This window comes from Microchirus variegatus (assembly GCF_963457635.1).
Source record: "Microchirus variegatus genome assembly, chromosome: 10".
Taxonomy (NCBI): domain Eukaryota; kingdom Metazoa; phylum Chordata; class Actinopteri; order Pleuronectiformes; family Soleidae; genus Microchirus; species Microchirus variegatus.
Genome location: NC_139811.1, coordinates 18432560 through 18458559, shown reverse-complemented (window position 1 = coordinate 18458559; position 26000 = coordinate 18432560). Strand labels below are relative to the sequence as shown.

The window sequence follows — 26000 nt, the reverse complement described above, 5'->3', positions numbered from 1 at the left end:
GTCGCAGCTGCATGAACGTCACAACTCTAGATCTGGTCAAAGCCCATTTGGTCAAGTTCAAAACTCACCTTGCTGACGACAGAAAAACAGGAATCAGAAATCAGACAGTGAGCAACAGTGAGACATGTGAAGTTGGACGGGGTGATTTGTTTTCAGTTTGCCTGTAGAAAAACAAAGAGGGACGACCTGGAGGTTGCCACATGGTCAGGCTCCCGTTTGGCGCCTGCAGTCGTGGAGCAGTATCTGACTTTAATATTTCACAGCCCGTCATATGTTCAGGCAGTCTCCGCCTCACGGCTACCACCATTGTGGCTCATTAATTCATGAGCTTCTCGTGTGCCGCCAACTAATAGGCCCTCAGTGTGGCCCTAGATAACAGCAAGTGGGCCCCGCTGCTCCACGAGCCCCCTCTTCAACCCTTCAGCCAGTCAAGAGAGATGAGTCTGTGTGATTTAGGATATTACTCAGCTACTCTGAAACAGATAGCAAACACTGTATGGCTGCGACCGGAGAGCAAGCGCTGTTTCTGTTGCAGTCCCACAGAGATTTACTGCCATTGACGAATAAAGCGAATTAATTAGCAGGGTATTTGAATGAGATCTCAGCTCTCTGGCTCCCTGGCTGATTGACTGTCTTCATCTCTTCTGTGGAGAATAGAGAAGCTTAAACTAACATTATACACCCCCCAGCCCTCCCATCCTTATTCAGTATGCGGAGAAATACCCTTTGTGCTTGTATAAGACTCATTTATTTATTTATTATACAACAGACACAAAATGATTTGGAGTTGGTCGTCAGAAAACAATAACGCCAGTCAATGCTGGTTTCAGCTTCACAACTGCAGGGATCAGTTCTTTTTTTCATGTAATTAAATCTCTTTTGATCCTGGTCACATGACACCTGTCAGAAGTCAAGGTTGGATGTGACATATTCATTTGAATATTAATATTTGCATCCAAAAAGAGGATTGCTTTGAAATGTGCTACAACCTGCGTCATTCTTAGGTTCACACACACATCTGTACACAACATACCGCAGCTATTTTACCTAAAGCACTGACTAATATTTTATTGCACAAACATTTTGATTTTGAAGTGTTCTGTTTTGAAAATCTGTTTCAGGGCCAGTAAATGAAGCATTTTCATTTCAGTGCGTCTGGATTAAGCCGAGGCAGTCGTGACTCAGAACAGACAAAGAAAGAACACCAACTCAGAGAGAAAGACAAAGGTTGTTGGATAAACACTTGATCTCAGGGAAATGCAGCACTTGTATCTGAATCACCACTTTTCCACTTGAGTTTCTCATTCCTGCATTTATATTTTAAAATAAATGAATCAGACTTTATGTTGAAATAGAATCTGAGAGCTTGTTGCTCAGTCAGACTTCCGGTGTGTTTCTGACCTTTATTAGCTGTCAACATTTGAAAAGTTCATATACACTGAGCCTCAAATCTGAGCCTGAAAGTTTTAGCAAATGAGAAACCTTGGAATAGTACCACTCATTTAAGATAACCAGTGCAGTAAATGGACTTGTACGACTTCTTTGTGTATTTTTGTGTTGCGGAAACTGCTTTTTTAGTGATAAAGTCAAAGTCTGCACTGCACAGACTCGTCACCATTTCCAGGAACTTTTACCAGGAACTTATTTACCTGGGGAAAAGAATTCCCAGTAGTCAAAGTTCTGACTAATGTATTCAAATCAGGCCGATATTGTCGGGGTCAGTGGTGTAAGGAACTCGAACGCAACAGCAAATACCTTCAAAAGCGCCTGGACCTCGTCGTCTGTCCACTTGTCCACCGTCCTCATCTTTTGCTTCATATTTCTGAAATGATGATAGCAAAGTGAATAAGCTTTTCTTTGTCATCTTTTGAAGGTCTTGTTTAAAAATTGGTTGCAGCCTCACTGGTTTAAATGTGTTCCACCAATCAGTGTTCTTCAGCACATGGCTCCGCCCCTCTAGAGTTCCCTGGTAATCTGAAAAGTTGTGAGCAGGTACTTCTTTGGGTGAAAGTTTGGGGTCAAGGGAAGGTTTTTTCCCCTGGTAATTTTGGTGGAAACGGCATGTTTTTTCAAAATCCCCCCCAAAATTAAAGGATAACAGTTGAGACATTCCTTGCTTTTATAGATGGATACAGCAGGTGACCTAAGGGGACAGATCCTGATAAATTAGGCTGCTGAATATGTTTTGTCTGTTTTTCCTTGCTCACCTTCTAGCTATCATTTATTTAAGTGAGCTTAATAGACTGGAAAACATGATCTTTATTGGATAATACATTTACAATCAGTGTTTTGAGGTAACATTTAAGAGCCTCAGGTAAACACAGTTTTGAACCACAGGGAAATGGGCTACAAGGTCAGTCTTACCCCTCAGGATGAGCTCACTCGCTCATTTCTTTCATCGTGTACTTTTGTACACCCACTCACATCTTCACTATACCACTGTTTTCTATATATAGTAATCCCTTCAGGGGGAGTTTGGTTTATTGCTTTCCCCCAATGTGTCTCTAAATCCCCTTCTTGTACTACACCACTGATTTCTTTTGATGCTCAAAAATCAGAGGCAGAAATGGATTTGAAGTTTTTATGTTGTCGGCATGAAATATGTGTGTTTGAGTGTTTTAGCCTTGGTTTACATCACAGGATGGAGTCGAGCAACAAGTACAGACTGAAACACATCAACTTTTATCTTTAGCTTTTTGGTGGCGGTTTGTGCAGAGCTTTCATGGTGCAACGCAGTCACACGTGTAAGCTAACATTCGTGATACAAAAGTATGTGACTTATTTTCATATCTCATATGTGCATGTGCATATCAATGAGGAGGATGATGATAACCGTTTCCTGGTGATAAATGTGGTTAGATTTGGCACCTGTAATTTGTTTTAGGCACAAAAAGCACCTGGTTAGTGTTAGGAAAAGATCATTAAAGGAGAAATATTATGCAAAATCAACTTTTTAATCATTTTAATACTTATATTTGGGACTCTGGAGGCCATACGTGTAGGCAAAGTGTGAAAAAAGATTGTTTTTGTGGTCCGCCTCTAAGTACAGGAGATAAAACACTCATTGCTACGTCACAATGAGACATTCCTGGAATTGTTGTCTCGCGGAGCGCAGCTTTGTCCGTAACAACGCGAGAGTGCAGGCGGGGGCAATAGTATCCGGAAGAGCGGAAGTCCGCTAAGGGTTAATTCATATTCCCCTTTATGAGGAAGAGGAAAGCTGCGTCATCTTCATTAATGGTGAGTGCCACAACAACCTCATCATCACATTCTGTGGCTCTCAAATGGCTCGTTGTTGTGGTTATAAAACTGTTTCTCTTGGATAACGTTCATAGTGTTAAACTGCACCTGAGTATGACAGGCAGTTCTGAGGATGTACTGGCCTGAAGGCCACTTTAAGAACTGCTGTTGGCATAGTGAGTGTAAAAATAACAACATGAGCGAGAGCAGATGGGAGATTCTGGGACACCAAGATGTGCTGGTGGTCTTTTTCGGAGTTGTCCCGGCCCTAATTCGACAAACTGTCCATGATAACACGAGTGATGCTTTTGTACTCTTCGTCCCTTTTCTTCCTAAGCTCAAATAACTTCACTCAGTGCTCACCCTAGTTTGTCCACACAGGGGACAAAATATGACGTCATCATCCTTCACTCGAGCGCCCCCTGGGTTCTAGCAGATCAGATTGAAATTTTCTTTGACGTACAACTCCCACGTGGATGTTTGGTGCTGGAGCGCGATTATATGTGCACTCAATCGACCAGAAGGTCAAGGTTTACACGCGTTATTAGCTTGTATCCATCTCTGTCCACTGCTACAAGGGTCACGGTGTATGTGAGCGTAGGTCCCTGTTGATGTGCAGACACACAATGCATTCATGTCCACTTGTGCACATCAGTGTGCCATTTTGTGAGTCGATGTCAAACAAGGCGGGAGGGAAATTGGCCGTTCCAGTTTAGCGGCAGGAAAGTGGGGCGATCTGTTCTTTGGAAGTTTCCCAGTGAAATTTCCTGGGGACCGAGACACTGAAAATATCTATCTATATACACGGTTTGTCCTACATAAAAGAGAATGAATCGGAGGAAAAAAAGAGAGAGAGCACATGAGGATACAGGGAGATAAAAGGAGGAAGGGAGGGAGGTTAAATGTCACCATGCTGCTGGGATAACAGTCTTTTGATGCTGCCACACAAAACTCTGGTTGATTTGAAATTTAGTGGAACCAGGTCAAGACTCCAGCAACTGACCCGGCAAAAAGACGTCCACCTCCTTCTCCTCCTCCGTCACATAAAGTCACGACAAAACACGACACACACACATTCTGCCTCGTAACCTTATTTGCCTCTACTCGTTGCCTTTAGTGTCTGAGGATCCGACTCAGGCACAGGTGTGCAGTTATATCTCTGCGGTGGGATTTACTTGGATTATGTTTACATCTGGCGACTGTGAGCCAACACACACACAGATTAAATACCCAGATCTCCCCAGATTTGACAAACATGCCACTTGTGAACTTACAGTAGCTTCTGAAACAGATGTTAAATGCTCAGCTCACTTGTTCCCCCATTCATTTAATAATAGCTTCAGTGTGCTGCTACCTGCGCTGTAGCCAACTGTCTCATATGCTAATGTGCTCTAAGGGACAGCTGGAGGTCCTGTTTTACTAATGATTTTAAATGCACCAACTGCCTGCTGCTACAAGGAAGACGAACACCAGCAGGTGATGCAGCGTCTCTCACATCTGGGTTATAGTTTTTGGTGTTGCTGTTGTTGTTGTTGTCTCATCCTCTCAGAGGGGCTGACCAAATGTAAATGAATTAACGTCCAGCTCAGGTGAATTGTCGTAACGCAACCATATGTAACTGTTGCTTTACGTCGTCGCTGAAAACACTGCGACAAAAGCAGATTTTTGCCGTTTACCCTCCTGAGCACAGTGTTCCCACTTAATCAGTTAACTACAGAGCAAGGACGGAGGTTCAGGGCCATTATTCTTATTTCATTGGAAATACATTTGCATGCTGTTGCTTTAAACTTCACGTTTCTGTCACAAACAACCCTTTTAATACCAAGCATGTCACATAAGATACATTCGCGCAAGCGCATTACCACAATTACGCAACGGTTTGTGCTATCGGAAAAATTCCAGTGGTTTCTGAAAGCTGGGAAGTTGCACGTCAAAGCCATCATGTGGTTATTACGGTAATTTCAGCAAATCAGCATCTTTATTGCCAGAGATTGAAAAAGTGGGAAAAACGCCCATACATAGTTTCCATTGTACGGGCGAGTTTATGTACAACTACAGTGTTTTTTTGTTTTTCTTCATTTTAAATTGTTAATACATTATTTTAGCAAGTAAATTGACAATTACTGCCAGATATTGAGAGGAAAAAAATGTGCAGAAATCGCTTTTATGGCAATTTTACGGTTAAAACAAACCACATGTATCATAGATTTCTACAGTTTGCATTAAGGGCAGCAATGAGTAATCAAACTGTTTCTTCACATATCGTAAGAGGCGACCAGTAGGTGATTAAACTGAGAAACAACATGACGCACGCACACACACGCAGCTGCACATCAACACATTATCCAAAGCGAGTATGAAATATAACACACTGCCGCGTCTTCAGACTGAGATTTGACAACAAACACTTTAGTGCGAGTGACACTGTTGACGGTGCAGATAAATACTAAAGCTGTCAGACGTCGGTACAGCGCGTACAGTAAATGTGTCAGAGCAGGGAACGCGCAATCAAACACACAATGGTACAAACAAATCAGTAAAGTTTCTCATCTGACATTATTTAAAGCAGCAGAGATTCTGCCAACAAGCTGGAGTTTGTCAATTAATAATGTTTAGAAACATGTCTACCTGTTTCTGTGAATTTAGCCGCATCTGAGCTTTGTTAAAAATTTATTTTTATTTGCTTAATGGGGTTAAAAATAAAGCATTTACTTTTATTTTTTCTTTCAAATTCATACTTTAATCAGGTCAGTGTCAGTCAGTGAGATGTTTTTGTTTTGACGTGTTGCCTCATTAGTTTCACACAACCTTTAGGTAGAGGAAAGCCTTTGTATGCACAATGTTGTTTATCTGAATCATTTTAAAAGGTCAAAGGGCAACATTGGTAATGCTAGTAATGCTTCATATTTCCTTACTTGGAAATTACATTTATAAGACAAAATGCAGTCTGTAGCCATTTTCATTTGTAACCTCAATCCGTAAACATTCCGTCCCTGAACTTTTCTACAGCAACGAGAAAAAAAACGAATGCTAAATAAAACATAGACTTAGTAAATGAATCAGATTGAAAGGAACAAAAGCAGAATATTAATCTGCTGTACCACTCTCCTCTTAAAGGAGACATATTATGCAAAATCAACTTTTTAATCATTTAAATCCTTATATTTGGCACTCTGGAGGTCCGATCAGTTGGCAAAGTGTGAAAAAAGATGACTCACTCATGTTTTTGTGGTCCTCCTCAGTCTAAGTACAGGATATAAAACATGCAATGTTGACTTACGCACTCACTGGGATGTCACAATTCGCTAAAGTCCGCGAAAAGTTATATTCTTGGCTCCACAGTGCAGCACAGAGTTCTACACAAACTTCCAGCCTCACAGGATTTATCTGTCCAGTGGATACATGTTATATATGACAGCAATGTGCCTGCTAGAACCTGCAAATGATCACTTTTCCAAATGCTAACTGCTGTTAGCTCCCAGTAGCCTCTGTGGCTGATAAAATGTGTAATTTCCTGTCCCTTAAGTTTCGTTTTACTTTTTTTTAAAGCGGAACTAGACCGGAAGTTCCTATTATTGCTGTTTTTTTGGTGTGTATCTGCATCATTACCTTGTTTATGAAGCCCTGACGGTTCGAAACAAACAGTTCAGCCATTGCTGAGAACGTTGTGTTTTATTGTAATCTCGGGGCTCAACGAGATCACTGAAAATCCCGTAATAGTTACGTAAGCAGCGGTTCTCCTGAACAACCGATCGTCCTGCTCCGGGCGGTAGTCCGGCCACATCCGGTTACGTACATTGAACTGCAGAAGAAGAATAATGTCCTTTGTGGAGGTGTTTCACGAGCAACAGTGTCTTCTGACTCTGGGTCTGACTCCGGGTCAAAGTCATAAAAGGGACTGTGGCGGGGAGTCGTGACGAAGCTATTTTTAAACACTGTTAAAACAATGTTTTGATAATGAGGAGCAGTGCATCCACTGTTCCAGAGGGGGACGCTGCGCTTCTGAGAACGGATGTGCTGGATAGTACTGGCCAATCACAAGACTCTGTCTTCTGGGGGTGAAAGTTCACTCTGAAATCTCGCAGCAGAAAAACACTGTCAGAAAAGAGGATTTCTATCGGCTAGTTCACAGCAACTAGGAGGTTTTTGACCATAAAAACAAGTTAATATATGTAAGTAGACCTCTATAACTAACATTTATGTGCAACAGGACCACTCTATGTGACCTTTAAGGTGGACTTTTAAGGTGGACCTAAAGAGATACTACTAAACAGAGCGTGCTGAACAGGGCTGTTTTGGCAGGGTGATTGAACTGCTGTGGTGCTTCATCCTTATGGTATTTTGACCAAAGCATGTCACAGACATGTTCATTAGGACACCGGGGAACTAGGTTAACTTGGAGAAATAGGGGATGATATGTCCCCTTTAATATCGCCTATAAAACGTCTTCTGTGCTTTTTCTTGCTTGATTCACTGGTTTGCTTTGACTTTGCTTTTCACCAGCATGTATAGCCAGCATCAGTAATAGCTCTGTGAGGCCACGATGGGGTTAAAACAGTTTTACATTTCCAAGCTGACTCAAAGTGTTAATAATGTGACCTGGAGCTCCAACAGCTCTCCAAAAAAAGAATAGTGTGCCAGACAAAGATTTATGACGGAGAGATATGAAGCAGAGGAGATGATTATCACTTGTTAGCATTAGGCAAAATCTAATCGCTCCATCGTCCTTTTCACACGCACACACACACAAATCCTTTTTTGTGTGTGAGTCATGACATTACTCTTGGGAACTGATTATCACTTTCTCTCATAATTTTCTCTCTGTCCTGACCTGTTCCAGCTTAATTGAGGATGAATGGTTCCCGCAAAAAAGTTTAGATTCAGCCTTTTAGCTCCACTTTCATTTTATCTGCCAAACTCTATCCACCATTTGAATTCGTACCTAACAAACAGATCTGTCACGACCTCCACTTTCAAATTATTATTGTGGAGGAATGATGATCACGGCGCGCGATGTGGGTGGATTTTACTCAACAGCTTCAAGGTGTCAGTCAGTAAAAATTCTGCCGATAAAATCCGCCTCTGCCTGATTTAAAGGACCATAAAATCATTGTATTATGGATTTAACTCGATCGTTTTTGCATCCCACAAGGCTCTAAATGATGTTTCACAACTTTTTCTAAATGAAATTCATCCCATTTTGGCACAACAATTTGAAAAAAATGACATCTCAAACATCCAGCCCTGCAAGTTCAGTCCTGATTTCTTCTGTTTCCCTCCTCTGTCAAAATATCTCTGCATCTCCGACATGGATCCTTGGATGACAGCGCTGGCCTGTCAGGTTGTTTTGGTTCTTCTCAACACTGTGTTCAGAAGGTTTTCATCAAATTCTGTGCATTTGTACAATCCACAGAGGATGAATCATACCAGCAAAACGCACAAAATTTTGCTGGTATGTGAAAAAAATCAACTGCCATGATAATTCACAGCAGATATCTATGCAGTGCAGAAGATGCGATATAAAGATCGTGACAACTCTTTATGTCACGTGTCAAACTCAAGGCTCGGGGGCCAGATGTGGCCCGCCACGTCATTTATGTGGTCCGAGAGTGATTCATTGGTCTTAAAAATCTTTTAAAATAGGTCTATGCTGCTTTAAGGCGTGCGTTGACCAGAAACTACATTCCCCACAATGCATGGCGATTGCGTTACCCCCAAAGTGACGGCATACTGCCACTAGATCGCAGTGTATCATTGTATATGCATAATGCGACGAGTGAAATTGAGATTGATTAAAACTGTTTGTCAAGAAACACGATTGCGGACCGGGTTACATCTATAATGCATCATATATGTTACTTGAATAAGTAATAAATACAGAAAGTTATTTAGCAATACGTTACATAGTTACCTTTATTTTACATGATATTTAGTTGCATTTATTCTCTATGACAGTTACATCTGGCCCTTTGAGGGTAACCATTATGCTGATGTGGCCCTAAGTGAAAATGAATTTGACACCCATGCTTGATATCATGTCCCAAACAACTAAAACATGTCACTTATGTTTCCTCGTGACGTGCTTTCCCTTGAACACTTTAGTAAGACAGATTCATATCGTCATGTTATTTCAGCACCATTTCCTTTTCCGTGTTGTGACCAAACACACGTTTCCTTTCGCCGTAGATGTAATTTGTGATTACATTTAAGTGAGAAAAATGTGTTCATTTAATCCCAACAGCACAGTAAACACGTGTCCACGTCACAGATTTTTTGGCAGACCTTTGTGGACGTGGACAGATAACACTGCAGAGACTTCTGTGTGCAAAAATTAATGTGCCTTCAGTCAAAGAGCTCTGAGCTCAGTCGTTGTGTTTTATTCCCTCTTTCACTCCTCTTCTCTCTTTTCTTACCTTACTGCCTCGTTGTCCTCCTACCTCTTCTCCTGGCCTCTCTGCTATCTTTGATTACTCAGCACTAAACGTAACAACAGGAATTGTTCATTTCCATTTATTATCATATCTTCTGTAGGCACAGCTCTCTGGTTGGGTCAGCTTTGCCCTTGTGTTCATCCTTTGCTTCGTTTCCAGCTCTTCTCTAAATTGTCAGAAACAGCTTCAGCCTCATTTATTCTCGTCTACATTTAAGGGAGGCTTCCTGACGTTCTTTCAAAGCTTTAAAAATGCAATAACTGGAAAGTCTTTGCAACAGTGATTTCTTTCCCACGTGATTCTCAGTTGCTGTGCCTTGTTTTTATTTACTGTTGTAGACGTGAACCATTCTAAAAACAAACAAAGCTTATTCCATAAAATATGTGGGAAACAGAGCAGACGGATATTCAAAAATGTGTGACTCACACATTTATGCAGTAATAATTACAGTGATATAAGTAATTTATAATATTTCTCACCGGGTATGAAGTTATCATGTGTCTAAGCTTCTTGTCTGCATTAGTGGGTGATGTTGTCTGGATGTTCTGCCTGGCAAACTTGACTGTAGAACAGACGTTCGCTCGGCTGCTAATGAGCCTTTGGAAGTTGGAAAAGCAAGGCAACCTGTCACTGAGGCAGCGTTTTCTTTCACAACCAGTCCTACAGTCAGTGCGTTGTGAGACGATCATTTAGCCAGACACACCTGTCACATTGAGTGAAGGGCTGCGGCAGGAAAACCCGATTTTCTAAAGAACAAAGTTTCATTTATTTCAGGTACTGCACTTGTAGAAGTCTGTCTTTGCACCAGCCTGAGGGACGGGTTGAAATAAATACTGTACTGCTGCACTGAGTGATTTTTATTTTCATTTTTTTTTATAAATTCTCATTTCTGTTTCCATTCATTTTCAAGGACTGGTGCTTTCAGCTCTCACTCAGTGTCCCTCGTGGAGAAACCTTGATATTATAAGTCTGAAATAAGTCTGAATCATATTTTCACTCTCGCAACAGGGCTCTTGGTCCCTCATGTCTTACAGCTGCCACGGCACACACACACACTCACACGACACACACACACACACGACACACAAGCTAATTTACAATTCAAAGTTCCCTCATTATTCTTGCAGCTGAGATTCATTTGAACTGAAATGAAAACAAACAGCATCTTGATACAGTTTTTTATCCGCATGAATGGTTCAATGCGAGAGGCCGACTGAAGTTTTGTCCAGCTTAGTTTTCACACATCAGTGATGTCAGACATATTAAATCAGTGTGTGAACAGCTGCGATAACAGAGATGCAGTGAAGTAAAATGTCTGGAAATGTGAACGTGTAAGCAAATGTATTTTAACTCCTAGACCGTTTGTGATATCTAGAATATTCAAAAACTACCAGAAAGCACAGAGACAGAGATAGATAGAGATGTGTACCCATGTACTTTGTGTCATTACGGTTAATAATCTATGAGTGATTTGGTCCATATAATGTCGGAAAATGTGTAAAAATGTTGATCAGTGTTTGTCAAACCTCGCACAAAGTCTTTTTTGCCCACAAACCAAAATTATTCAGTTTTAATGATTTCCTTGTTATATGGAGCAAAGAAACGGGAAAATATTCACATTTAAGAGGCTGGAAAATAAAATTTAAAAAACCTCTAGAATAATTGATTATCAAAACAGTCGAAGCCTTGAGAGACAAAGAGACAAGTTTTAAATGATTACGATGAGATTAATAAAAACCAGCATAAAGGCAGGGGGCGCTAAAAGACACGGTCTAGAATAAGAGAAGTAAAAAACATGGTCGTCCAATCATAGAGAAGGGATTGGACCAGCGTGTAACGTTTGTCACGCCAGCTTCTCTGTACCGTCATTCCTCAACGGTTGAATAACTGCCAGATATTGAAAGTGAGGTAACTTGAAAAAAGAGTCAGAAGTCAATACTGCAGCCATAAAATCTAAATAAATCCAGGCAGCTTGATTATCATGATGGTCATGAGAGGGTAAAACTCTTGTGGAAAATGCATGTGAAATTGCAATTAAGTGGAGATTTCACTTTCCATTTTTCCTGCAGTGTATTCCATTTATTTGGCAGCATAACCTACACTTGAGGAAGAATATAACCCAGTTGGTTTTGTGTTTTTTTTTTTTGTTTGTGAGGCCACAGAGCAAAAGTAAGTAATGAAGCAGTTTTTTTTTTACTGCACACCCAGTTTGTTTGCTCTCTGTGTGGAGCTGTCCAGAGCGTGGTGGTGCTGAAAATCCTGAAACAATGCAGCGAGCCAAGTGCAGGAGCCGCCAGGGGCAGATCTGATATCCTGCTCAGCCTGTGCTTGAACACAGCACTGTGTCGGTGTGTTTCTCTGAAGTGGCTTCTCTTGGCTTCCTCTGGGGCAATGTCAAGAGTGTACAGTTTATCACATGAAGAGCAGTTATCCACTGGGAGGGTCTGAACTGCACATGTGCATTGATTCACAATTTGCTGTGCAGGGCCGGACGTGTAAAGTCGCTTCAGCTTCAAGGGTCTGAATGAGCAAAATCTGACATTTCATTTTATCCTACCTTTAAAAAAAACCAAACAAAAAAAACATGTTATGATATTTAGTTCAATTGATTTTTTTTCTTTAAAAATGAGAGATGGCTCATAGACACTTGTTGTATTTAAGTGGTTGTTTGACAATGTTATATTTAATATTGATTGAATATGAGTTTTTAGCAGATATGTGTGATATATATGGAAACACGTCCTGTAAACAATTAATGGACACCTGCATTGTGCACATTCTGTGAGCATACAAGAAGGACCTTCTTGTTGTATCCTCAATAACTTATACTTTTTATTTATTTATTTATTTATTTTTACCCCCTGCATGAGACGTTGATTTTATCTTTTCTTAATTGGTTCATTTGTGTTTTTATACTTTCTACAGTATTTTATTGTTTTATGGTTCGTTCTTAGGTCTATTAGGTCTTATGTTTTTATATTTGATTTGATTTATTTATCTCGAAAGTACAGCACTTTGTTTTGACTGCTGTTGTTTCTAAAGTGCTTTATAAATAAAGTCGGATTGGACTGGATGCATGTCACAGTGTTACTTTTCTCAGGAGCATATTTAATAGTCAATATAATCCTCTCTCCGTCAAACGCTGATGTTCTTTACGAGTCTGAGGCTTCACTTATCTGCAGGCCAGTTTTTAAGAGCGTGAAAGCAGAATGTCTGAATGTCTGCTGAAAGTCGGGGGGGAACCCACAAATGTGTGTTCATTTATGCATGAGGTGTGAGCAGTATCTCATCATTCAGAGGCTGAGGGTTAACCAGTGTTTATTCACTCTTTATTTTACTAGAAAGTCGCAGTGAGTTTGAAATCTCGTTTGCAAGTGAAATTTGGCCAAGGCAGCAGCCATGTGCAGTAACACGTTTCTTAGACTGTACGATTGTAGGACTGAGATTACAATTTACATAAAAAGTAATAACAAGGAAAGTAATGCTGAACTGTGTTTGATTGCGAGACTGTTTTATGAGGAAGTTGTGAGAGATCGATTTATTCTGGTTTCACAGTATGTCATTTGTTGGAGTGGTTGCAGAAAAAACTTGTTGTACTTCATCACTTTTTGATTCTATTTACAAAAGTGTTCTAACTTTTTAAAGGACAACTGCATTAACTGCAAATAACGGGAGTTACAAAAAGTACAATAGTTGATTAAAGCAGAAGAAAACATTGTGAAACTTATGAGTAACAAAACGTCTTCTAGGGTTTTTCTTTGGCTCTGTTCTGATCGAGTCTTCTCTTCTCTTGCAGTGACTCTCTGGGAATGATGGTGTTGTCACTGGTGCGCCCCTCTCTGTCGCCATGACGATGCCATTCAGCCCCCTGTCCAGCGACGAGGAGCAACAAAGGATGCTGGGAAACAATCGCCATCTCTATCCTGGGGCAGAGGACGAGGAGGAGGAGGAGGAGGAAGAGGAGGAGGAAATGGAAGAGGACGAGCGCGATGAGGACGGCGAGGAGGAGGAGAACGGTGAGCTGGAAGGGGAGGAGGAAGACGAGGAGGAGGAGATGGTGGAGGAGGTCAGGCGTGGAGGCCTGTCCAGGGGGGGCAGAGGTGAAGGTCACAGGCAGTCGGGCAAAATGTCCGTGCGGTCCAGCGGGGACAGACAGATCCGGACAGGGAATCCTGGTCAGACTGCGAACCCTTATTCCTCTAACCCTGGAGCCACACACCAACAGCAGACCAATCAGATACAGCAGCAGCAGCAGAGGAGGCTGAAGGGCTCCGGCTCCGTGCCACCTGAGGACGCTCACATCGCCATGATGGTGTTTCGCATTGGGATCCCTGACATTAAGCAAACGGTCAGTGCACACGCGCACACACACACGCACCCAAAACACCTGGATGACACACAAACATAAAAGGCTCAAACAATCTCAAAGACTTTGTATGAAAGTGTTCCGGTTTCAAAATGAAGCCATAACAGTTTTTACAGATGTCACATGATGTCAGCTGTCAATCACACTGTAGTGTCCACTCATTTTGTGACTAGTTAAAGTAACTAATTTTAATTCAATAAGATTTTTGAAGTTTTTTTTCAGCCAGTGCAGTCGCCCCCTGGTGGCTAATTGCTACTTCTGTCACGTGTTATGTCTGGCCATGTCCATTGTTATATAAAGTCTATTGTCCCACTTTACTGAGTTTGACCAGCTTACATTTAGTATAACTGCAATAATTTAAACTATTTTTTATAAAGACATTTACACTTACACACTGCAAGATTAGTTGTTATTATAGCAACTACATCGACGATCATGCGTTAGATTTTTGACATTCTGGTGAATGTTTATTAATGTCTGATACGGAAAGTTTAGAATAAGGACAACATTAACACCTGATTAGCTTAGTCTAATAAAAACTAAGAACAGAGTCTGTTTCATATAAATTTATGTTTATATGCAAATAATAATGAAGAAAACAGGAAAACCATAGAAATGCTGAATCAGCATTCCTAACTAATTAGCTCCTAGCGAACCTGGAGCAATTACCTTTAAATGAATGCAGGTCCCTGCATAAATAAAATATATTACACACAGGATGATCTTTGCTATTAGTTCATTTATTTGCACCAAAGTGGAAAAAGCACTTTGAAAAAAATGTCATTGACCTTGTTTTTTTTTTTTTAAACGGTTTCAAGCAGCGCGATAAAAGTCTCAGTCAGACATTAAAACACTGAAGGAGACTCTTTAACCTTCACTCGTGTCACAGCACGAAAAATATCACGACACTCTGCGAGGACGACACGAGTGCTGCCAGACGAGGAAGAGTGATGTCAGGTGGGCAGGAGCCACGTGTGCGGCCCCGAGTCCTGGGGCCCATTAATCATCTCATCATCTGTCCACAAGTATGTGTGGTCACTTCAGTCAAACGCTGTGCTCCAGGAACACTACAAATCTCCGAGGATTTGACTGATTACATCAACGAGACTCTCTCTCCCTTACTCTCTCACTCTGCCACTGCACTACTGACGAGCGGGAAACTGAGAGGGGAACGCAAGTGCTCATCAGCAAAGTGACTGTTCTGAGAGGCTGAGCGAGGCTTTTCAAGGTGACCCAGCTCCTGAGGGAAAGAGCAGGACAGCGAGGGACAGAGACCAGGAATTAGATTTTCGAAAAACACTACAAGCAAGAAATTATTTTGAGAGAAGTGAAGAGAAGGAGGGGAACCATTGCGACTAGTTCTGTGTCGCAAAGAGCATATAAAAATGGTGCGATGGAACGCACTTTTCAGTGTGACTGGTCTAAAGGGCCCATATTGTGCAAAATCAACTTTTTAATCATTTTAGTACTTATATTTGGGACTCAGGGGGTCATACCAGTCCCCAAAATGTGAAAAAACAAGACTCAGTCATGTTTTAGTGGTTCCACTTAGTGTAAGTATAGGCGATAAAACATGCAATATTTAAACCTCCCGCACAGTTACGACATAGCGAACATTTCACCGTGAATGTTGGCACCCCGCCAGGCAGAGTACTTCAGAGCTCCACCGTAGCTCCTCCTTGTCCCTGTGAAATACGAGAGTGCAGGCGAGGGAAGAAGAGTGGCTGCACAGCGGAGCAAAGTGTTTTACACACACTTCCAGCCTCAGAGGATTTGTGTCCAGTGGATATATTTTATTTATGAAAAATGTGCCAGATAAAGTCAATCAAGAATCAAGACCAAGAAAAGATCCACCATCTTTGTCAACATTCAGCATCTGCCTCTGTCTCTTTTCCTTCAAATGGCACATTTCAATTTCTTCCACGAGATAAAAGAAAACCCCAAACCTTTTTCTTTGATTTCCTTACTCATAGTATCAAAGTCTAACAGCCCCGGCTCACCTGCAGCTACAGATCTGATCATCAAACATAAACATTTGCTTGTTTTGCTGCTATGAGTTGCACAATGGCAAGTGGTCACATACAGTGGGAGCAATGAATCTGAATTTATTTTATGTATTTGATATGACGAGCCTTTCTGCGCGGAGTTTACACGTTCTTCCCGTGTTCTCCATGTTCTCCGTGTTCTCTGGTTTCCTCCCACAGTCCAAAAACAAGCTGATTTGAGGGTTAGCCAATGGGAGACTAAATTAACCAAACAGTAAGTGTGAGTGTGGGATTGTTCAGGATCACATGGAGGATAAAGCAGCAGTAGAAGATGGACGGATATCAGGCAGAAACACAACAAATAAAGATATTAAAATATTAAAATACAGCAGAAAAATGGAATAACAACTTATGATATCATACACGAGGCAATTGAGCAGTTTGTGCCGTGTTCTGAAGGTGGATTGGCGCAGAGTTATGTGCAGTTTATTGTTAAGTAGGCGAATGTTCAGAGTGTTCCGTGTCAGTGAGAGCTCATGTTTGAAGGAAAGATTTGCTGTAACGTTCAGTGTGGCTCTGAGAAGTGCCGTAGTTACAGGAAGTATAAACCTTCAGTTTATCATTCACAGACGGGTACGTTGTAATGAAAGTTCATTAGTTTGTGGTACTTTTCCCTGTACAGACATGTATAACGTGGTTTTTAACTTCTGTCGTTCACTGGAAATGGTCAGTCGCTGTAGCCGCTATCTCTTGTTGAGTGATCTTTTGAGTTGTAACTCAATGTACTGATGTAAGTGGATCATGAGGAGCAGAGGATCAGGGCTGCAGTATGTGGGACTGAGGAGAGAAGAGATAAGAAACAGAGAGAGAGGACGAAGAAGAAGAAGAAGAGAGTGTGTGCATCTTTGCCAGAAACCTGACCGACTGCTTTTGGATTTGACAGAGATGAGGCAGAGCTCTGCAGACATTAGCCGTCTCCCCTCTTTTCTCATTTCTATCGAGTGATCCATGCCTCTGTGATACGTCAGCTTGATAGATCATCAGCAGAAAGAAAAACCTGCAAATGTTATAAATGTATCCGTGTGTGCCTGTGTATGCATGTACATGTTTTATATTTACCTCCATCCCAGTTGGACTATAAATGCCTCACTCAATGCTCGTTCCTCCCCTTTGCTGCTGTGTGATTTATTATTGATCTATGCATGGCTGTTTTCAGCAGCGTGTGTGTGTGTGTGTGTGTGTTTTTCAATCCAGCCATGTATAATTCACTGCTTCTCTATTTACTCGAACAAAACGGCATCAAACTTCAGTTGCAGAAAGACGGGAATGGGGTTAAAAGCTCAGGAATGGTTTGACAGAACCACAAAGATGGCGATGAAAGAAGCAAAGAAAAGAAAAGAGAAACCGGTTGAATGAAGATGGAAATAGAGACTGATAGAAGAGGATAGAGGGTACGTGACTAAGAGATGGATGAGAAATAAAGGAGACAGAATAATGTGATTTAAATAAAGCAGCTTGTTGCTCGTTGATGTTGATGAGTTTAAAGTTGCATTTAGGGTCGAGTCTAATGTTATTTTTCTATTAAAATTGGATAATTTACCAATTTTAATAGAAAAATAACATTAGACATTTAATGCTCATGGTTGTGATGTAAATATTGATCCTTGCCTGGGTGAAAAATACATTTACAACACAGTACAGTTAAAATCCCAATATAAATCCTAAATACTGTGGCTAATGTTGACAAAAATGAACAAAACTAATTCAAGAAGTGTCCCTTGAGCACAGTGTTGATTCCTCTTACTCGCATAATATAAATGATTAACTTCAGTCAGAATTCCAAGACAAATGTACCTTTCTCTTTTAGGAGAAAATGTGTTAATGCGTTTAACTAAACGAGTTTAATGTGCACAGAGTCTCACACGTCACGTGTTCTCAGGTGCAGACTCTCTGCGCCTCTATTTATAGGCTCGAGATTGACGGGCGCATTATAATCATCCTCTTCAGATGAGGACGACACTGATGACGCTCACAACATGTAGTAATGACGACGTCTTACTGTGCAGCGTCTTGAGATTGTGTTCATATTCTCTTTTTTCCTTGCACTCTCGTGCTCAGAGAAGCAATTTATGGCCTTATTCTTGCCGCGGAGTTGCTCTCACTCACATATTGACACATGTTGCTCTTCAAGGTCACGAGAGTTACGTCCTGAAATCACTCTGGCATCTGTCTCTCTCTCATCCTCGCCTGACTCAACCTCGTCCTTCTCTCGTTTGCACCCTGCACTTTCAGAATAAATCACTTCTTCTTCTCTGCCTCATCTCCCGCCCGCTCTCCTCGCCCTCCGTCACTCTCCGGTGTTGGGTAATATCCCTTTACTCTCCCAGCACATTAGGCCTGTTCTACATGTCGGCTAATTCACCCTCAATAAACTCTAATTGCTTGTTAATTGCTTTGTAATGAGATGAGGGAGTGACTGTAGCACACAAATGCAAATGTTATGAATTGACGGGCGAATGTTTTTTGTCGTGACGAAAGAGTTCTCGCACACACGGTGATGCAGAGGATCCATATGCACAGAAGGTGGAGATCTACCTGTGACAGAACTCTGTTGGACTCCGAAATCATTTATTTTAAAGCTGAATGATTTACAGTTCAACCTTGATATCAGTCATTTATACAGAGATACATTCCATTTACTCCAGTTACTGTAAGTCAGTTGATTTTGTACTTTTAAAGATTTTACTTTTACTTAACCATATTTTTTTGTAGTACTGTACTTTGGCAGTGAATGATGAGGACAGTTGAATGATGAGGACAGTTGAATGACGAGGGCAGATGAATTTGTGCTAATAAAGCAGCACTTTAATTTGTAAAGGTTTGACTTTATTTTTTTTTGTACGACAAAAGAAAGAACGCCAACCTTTTACTCCGAGTATGCTTTAAACAAGCTACTTTTTAACTTTAATTTGAGTAAATTTTTTGACCAGTGCCTTTAGTTGTACTTAAGTAAAATGTGAAAAATAGTGGTACTTTTATTTGAATAGAATATTTCAGTATATTCCAAATTCACCCTTTTATACCCACATGTGGCATCTTAATCAAGAAATAATAATGTGCTTTAAATTCTTCTTCTGTTTTAATTTAGTGAAACAAATAATTGTTATTAATAATTATATTTGCATACTGGTGTATTAACCATAACAGAAACATAAAAAAAAAAAAAAAAAAATAGCAATGGTGTTCATTTAGGGCAGCTGTGGCATTTTTAAGTGTGTCTTACAACAATAATGGGCTTTCTGTAAACACTTGATCATTCTATGATAATAATAATAATATATTATTACATTCTTACGCTACCCAAAAGAAGTGTATACTCCTACCATTCATGAACTAAAACATATATTAAATAATAGACAGAGCATAAAATCCAACATCTCCTCGGTAATAACAATAATCAATTAATGTAAAAAGTAATTTTTCCACACTGGATCTCAAATGTACACGATGGGGAGCGACATTTGCTGCAAGAACCTGTTCAGAACGTAATAATAATCCAATATAATTGTTGTCTTTGCAGCACAGTGTTTATTTGCCAAGGACAGGAAAAGTAAAAGTAAAGGCTGTATCTTTCAAAGACATCCTTATTAACTTCAGATTAACTTTGGGATGCAGTTTTAAAGGTCACTATGAACTGAGGACCAGGCTGCAGCAAGCAAAGCCTGTTATCGTGTTCATGTTGGCTAAAATTATATTTTAGAGTACAATTAAATCACACTCATGCAGGATTAAATGCAGAAAAAAGCATATTCTATGCCCTCAAGCTTTTCCCTTTGTTCCTCGTGCCATTATGTTCCGTCATTTGTGCACATATATATGCTGTGTATACTCTATTGAACAGAACAGACTTCTTATTATTTTGTGGTAAGGTGCCAATTTCCTGTTTGTGAGGAATAGTCCGGTATTTACGTATCTGCTGAGTTAAAACTGAGTCGGTGGCAGATGTTGAAGAGTGCACCGTCTCTGACGGCGTGACAGGGTGAAAGATCTGTACCGTCAGGGAGCGATACCAAGACACAATCTGGGCTTTATAGTCTTTAGCTGTTCAAGGAGAAGTTTAGTTGGATTTATTTCTATAACCTCTTGTTGGGGAGAAAAGTGATGAACACACCAAGGTACTTTTTTTTTTTAACACAGGAATTTATGTCTCATCCCATTTTTTTTAATCTTCTGAAGGTCAGATTTCTTCTCTCAGACTCTAACCCTAGTATTGACAGATGTGTATGTCATGTGTGTATATATACACACAGATCTACGTGGGTCACAGTTTCACACATTATAAATACGCTGTTCACTCACACACTTAGATTGACCTATGGTGCAACAATGTAGATTTATTTATTATGTGTCTAATATTTTATTACCAGATATTTTACTCATTGTGTATACATCACCATTTCAGTCTTCCTAATTCAATGTGTCTGTTTGTCTGTTTGTCCTTTCCTGTCTGCCTTTCCTGCTAATCTGTCTGTCCTTCTGTCCATTATGTCTGTCTGGTCTGTCTGTATTTTCTATCTGTCTGTTTGTTTGTTTGTTCTGTCTTTCCTTTATGTCCGGTTTGTTTACCTGTCCGTTCTGTCTGTCCTTTCCTGTCTGTCTGTTCTGTCTATGTCTGTCCTTTCTATCCGGTTGGTCTTTTCTGTCCATTCTGTCTGTCCCTTTCCATCTGTCTGTCTGTTTGTTCTGTCTGTCCTTTCTGTCCTGTCCTTTCTGTCTGCCTTTCTGTCTGGTCTGTCTTTTCTGTCCGTTCTGTCTGTCCAGTCTTTCTGTCCTTTCCATATTCTGTCTCTCTGTCCTTTCTGTCTTGTCTACCTGTCCATTCTCAGTGTACTAGTTTGTATGATTTGTCAGCTAAATGCAGTAAATGTAGATTTGTCCCCTGTGTTTAAATCAAGTATCCGTGTCCATGTTTCCATCACTGGTGACAGTGATCAGTGTAAATCCCTGGGTTTGTTATGATGCTGTCTGTGCGCTGATCCCTGCTCTGACACCGGTGGTTGATGAGGAAGGAAACAGTCCATTAAGTCATTTATGTGCACAGCGACGGTGCGATCAGTGTGTCACAAGATGCTGATGTGATGTCGTCGCAGCGGGAACCGTTGAGGCACTTTTGTTGTGCAGGTTTATTATATTGTCAGACGTGCACACACGCAGTCGGGTTGGCATTTTTTCGCGCCGAGCGCATTAAGCAGCATGGAACAAATGAGTTTTCCTCCGCTGTTTTTACTTTGAGCTGAACTAGTGCAAACTCTGAAATCCAAGCTGAAATACACACAGCAGACACACACTTTTATGTTCTAGGAGTGTAAGACAAACAGTCCACCCTGCCTGTTTGCAGCCGTGTGAAGGTTGCATGTATGTCAATGAAAGGGTGAGCCCCCAAAGTTTAACAGAGGGATTGAGAGTGGGAAGCATGAGAGGATGAGAGGAGGGAGGGTTGCACCAGAGAATGAGAGAGCGATAGAGACGATGGAGGCAGTGGAGGGAGGGAGAGAGCGCACAAAGCAAAGACAAATGACAGGAACGCTTAAATGAAATTAATTTGCTTTTCATATGAACTGCACTAGAGAGAGAGAGAGAGAGAGAGAGAGAGCGAGAGAGAGGTATGTAGAGAAGTTGACTTAAATGGTGACATGGCTGACACCATTGTATGTGACTGTGTGTGTGTGTGAAGGGGGTTATTTCCCCACAGATCTCATTAAAGGCTCCTCGTCCCCGTGCTCTCGGCCTGCAGAGAAAGGCCAGACGGACAGAGACGGAGACGGAGACTTTTGCTTTCTACATAGATAAGTGACAGCGGGAATGGAGTGAGAGCAGGAAGGAGGAGTGGGAACAAGGTAGAGACGGGCAGAGGAAGATAAAGAGCAGCATGGACAAAGTGAGGGGGCGTGTGCGAGTGGGAAAGTGTGATCACGGCTTTATGAGACAAGACACATTTATTTGGTCTGCATAGGAATGAAACCACCAGAGAAAGTGAAGAGCTTAATGCTGCCTGTGGATTTGAAAAGTTATTTAAAAGATTTTGACATAAACATCAGTATCGCCAACAATATATTGATTGAGCGTTAGAATATAAAGCAGTATTGTGTATTATTACAATCTTAAAACCGTAAAAACTTCAGCATATTAAATACTGCACTGAGCTAGTTTATCTATTTTTAAAATGACTTTGTTAAAATGTTCAGTCACAGTGAGTCAAGAACGTGAATGAAGGAACACTTAATACTTCAAACCAAGGGATTTGTGTGGAGTCATGCGGTGCAGTAAATATACACGTGTGGCTTCTGACAGGCAGAAAGCAAACCGTGTTCCTCTCGAGTAAAGAGTGACTGAAATACGGAGCTAAAAATGTGTATTTATAGATTTGATACGTGGCGAAGGGAACGAGGATTAGACCGAATTTAAGCCGGACGAGCATAATCAAGAGGAAAAAAAAAAAGACTAATGACATGTGTATCTTCATATTCATACAGTTTGTGTGGTTGAACCACTGGAGGCTCCAGTATCTGTCGTGATGGCGCTCTGCTCATTTTATTCAGACTTCCTGATCAGAATGATAAATCTGTGATGAGCACCTAATTGGCCAATTTGAATCTGGGGGGATTAGTCATATTCCTGGAGGTAAAGGATCAATACGCTGCATGCATGGCCGCCTCGGTAAACTCTTCACATCTCTAGAAGCATCTTATGCTGCGAGCAAACAGAATATGCACGATAGTCATCAGTGTTTAATAATGCAGTCTGACTGTAGGTGCTGCTGCAGCAGGAAAACTCAACCCTTAACCCTCATTCTCTTCTGCTGTACGTCATTCTTGGAGTTCTTACTTGCAGCCTTTGATAGGACTGTACGTGCATTAGTGTGTGTGTGTGTGCACGTGTAGATTTTCCTGTCGGTGTGAAAGCTAATCAACTAAAAACACGCACACCTCTTTATCCTCTTTCACTTTCATCCACATTTTCTCTCCACTCTGCTGTACAACACACACACACACACGGAAAGAAAAGCACACTTGGACTCACACACACAAGCACTCGTACACCCTCCCAGTACCCCATCTCCTAGGGAACACAGGGATGTCTCTATGGCAACAAGCAGCTTGCTCCACTAATGAACTTGGTTGCCATGGTGACTGGGTTGGCTGTGCGCGAATGGAGACGGTGAATAAAAAAAAAAAAGAAAGAAAGAAGAGAATGTAATGTTACTCCTCTGCACAAAACCCTCGTGCAGGGTTTTATCTGTATATGTGTGGCGCACACACATAGACACACAAATACACACACATCGACACACACGAGATTAAATGAATAACAATCACTGAGTGAATGTTCTGGGTGAGTAGGAAGAGAGTGTGCATTAATGCAGTGAGAGGGAGGATTCCCTGCTGCTGGCTGTTCTCTGTATTGACCAGTTGTGCTGCTGCTGCTGCCTCAAGGTCAGAGAACATCCCAACTCCACTTTAGACACACACACACACACACACAGTGAGAGAGTGTGTGTGTGAAAGAGAGAGAGCACAGTGCCAAACACCTTATGTCAGCCATCTGTGTGGTGAGTTATGCTCCACTTTGCTGACTCTGCCTCTGCGTCCTTATGAATCCGGGCATTCATGACCCCCATCAGAAACACTTAAAGCTGCACCAAACCCCCATTAATATCCTGGCTGCTGTCACAGGCCACCGGGAATCACCCTCTTCTTTTCTTTTTTTAAACTCTGATGTTGTCTCCCCCTGCTGGCTAAAAGACAGCACCGCCTCAGTTTACTGCAGTCTGTCCAGAGTGTCCACTGTCACATTCACACACACAGCTCCACAGTCTGGGACAAAAAAATATAGCTAAGTTATACATGCAGGTAGATGATCTCAGACATTAGGGAAGATTTGGATTGGCCTCATTAAAAGAAACTTTGACTTATGTTTATTTATCATCAAGCTTTAAGTTTCTATATTGTCCTCAACAGCTACAGCAGGTACTTGTACAAAGTGAGATGAGACGCAGTGCAATGTACACAAGGATAATAGACAGAACAATAAATAAAGAACAATAAAATAAATTCAAAAAACAAAAAAGAATAAATAAAAAATAACAACAGACCCGAACAATGTAAGAATATGAAGAGTGAATGTGATGTAACCCTTAGATTCATATAAGTACTTATATTCCATAGTGCACGTGCAGTGTGTCGAATGTCAAAATCACTAAAGGTACCAACACATACAAATCCTCAATTGAAGGTGATTGTTCTTATTCTGCAGAAAAAAATGTGCTTCTTTGACTGTAAATAACATGATTAGGTTGTTTATCCCGGCACACTGACATATAAATATGACATTTTCAGGTTGTAGCGAGTCAAGCAGTCGGTTTTTAAAGTATGTTAACTAGGAACTCCAAAGAATCTGAAACATCTAATGTTTGAAATAAACATGGCAAGTCGTTTGTGGGATATGATTTTTTACAGCGTGCACTTCATCGTTCATGATCACAGCCTCGTCTTATGATGTGTCTGATCATCATAAATCTCAGAAGTTTATATTCTGACCCATAGGGGGCACCACAAACTCCAACAAATATGCACCACAAAGCTCTGCGGTCAGTAAAATTATAAGTGTGTTACTCCGGAGGTATTAACCAGAATCATTGTGCATCATTCAACGATTGAGTTATGAATCCTTGTTCATCACTCAAGTCGCCTTTCAGCAAAGTGGATTTAACCCACTGATGACACTTTTTCTTCACTTCAACACAAACTGAAGACAAATGATGGAACTTTAAATGGGATTTGAACTGAATGTTAATTTAAAGTTTAAGATATGTTGCGGACACACAAGACAGAACTTGCATACTGTTGCTTAACACACATTCTTTGACAGCACTGACAGTTTTACTGTCTCATCTTTTAGTAGCAACCTGTTCATCAATGTGATATTTTTGTGCTGGCGTTTTATTGATAACATCAGTCAATAAAAGTACTTTTAGTACTTTTAAATTTAAGCACATGCAGTGTCTTCCTGACACCGCATGTGATTAAAAGGCTGTTCACATTGTAAGCTGTTTATTGATTTAAAGTAAGTCATTTTTTATTCCTTGAAGCTGAAAGCTGAGCTCACGTCTGCCTCTTCCTGTTTGCCCTGCAGAAATGTTTGCGGTTCAACCCAGATGCCACGGTGTGGAAGGCCAAGCAGCAGGTGCTGTGCTCCCTCACCGAGTCGTTGCGAGACGTCCTCAACTATGGTCTGTTCCAGCCAGCCACCGACGGCCATGATGCCAAGTTCTTGGAAGAGGAGAGGCTGCTCAAAGAGTACCCACAGTCCTTTGAGAAAGGGGTGCCATATTTGGAGGTACTATTTCAGTCTTTCCTGACACAGTTGTAAGACAGAAGTGATGTGGCCTGAATTTCCTCAAGATTTCTCCGACCATTATTCATCCATGCACCAGTTTAAAGGAGAGCTGCAGGATGACTTCCTCCTCAAGAAGTTTAAAATCTAATATATATATTTGAGGGACATTACACATGTTTAATTATAATGTTTGAATCACACTGAAATGTCAATCATTTGTCCTGCGAGGACCTGGTTCTGTGTTACACCTATAGACTGTGTATAAAACATGGATGTAGGCGTTCCTCCTAAAGTGGACCATGAAATAAGAATATACTGAATAGCTGGGGGGCGACTCCACTGGTGGCAGAAAGAATGCCATTTGAATGGAAGTTGGATGGAAAATTAGACTACTTCTCTCCTCATTTATATTTATTTATTGTATTTATCCTTTATTTATTAAGGACGGTCCTATTAAGATCAACAAGATCTCTTCTTCCAGGGAGTCCTGGTCAAGATTTATTTACATTCTGATAGTTTTTCATACATCTTCTTGGATGTATGTCTTGTTTTTAAAATATTAAATGGGCTTGCACCTCCTCC

The 26000-nt window shown here is 40.9% G+C and overlaps 1 protein-coding gene across 1 annotated transcript in view; it reads left to right on the top strand.

The window, feature by feature from the left end:
* Window positions 1-13518: 13518 nt before the first annotated feature.
* The window catches only part of shank1 (SH3 and multiple ankyrin repeat domains 1), a gene marked incomplete at both ends in the record, with an annotated part of 56926 nt that continues 44444 nt past the window's right edge, over window positions 13519-26000 (top strand). Inside the window, 2 exons of the mRNA XM_083896853.1 lie at window positions 13519-14019; window positions 25215-25418. Of these exons, the coding sequence (XP_083752979.1) occupies window positions 13519-14019; window positions 25215-25418 (705 nt within the window). The remainder of the gene's footprint in view (window positions 14020-25214; window positions 25419-26000) is intronic.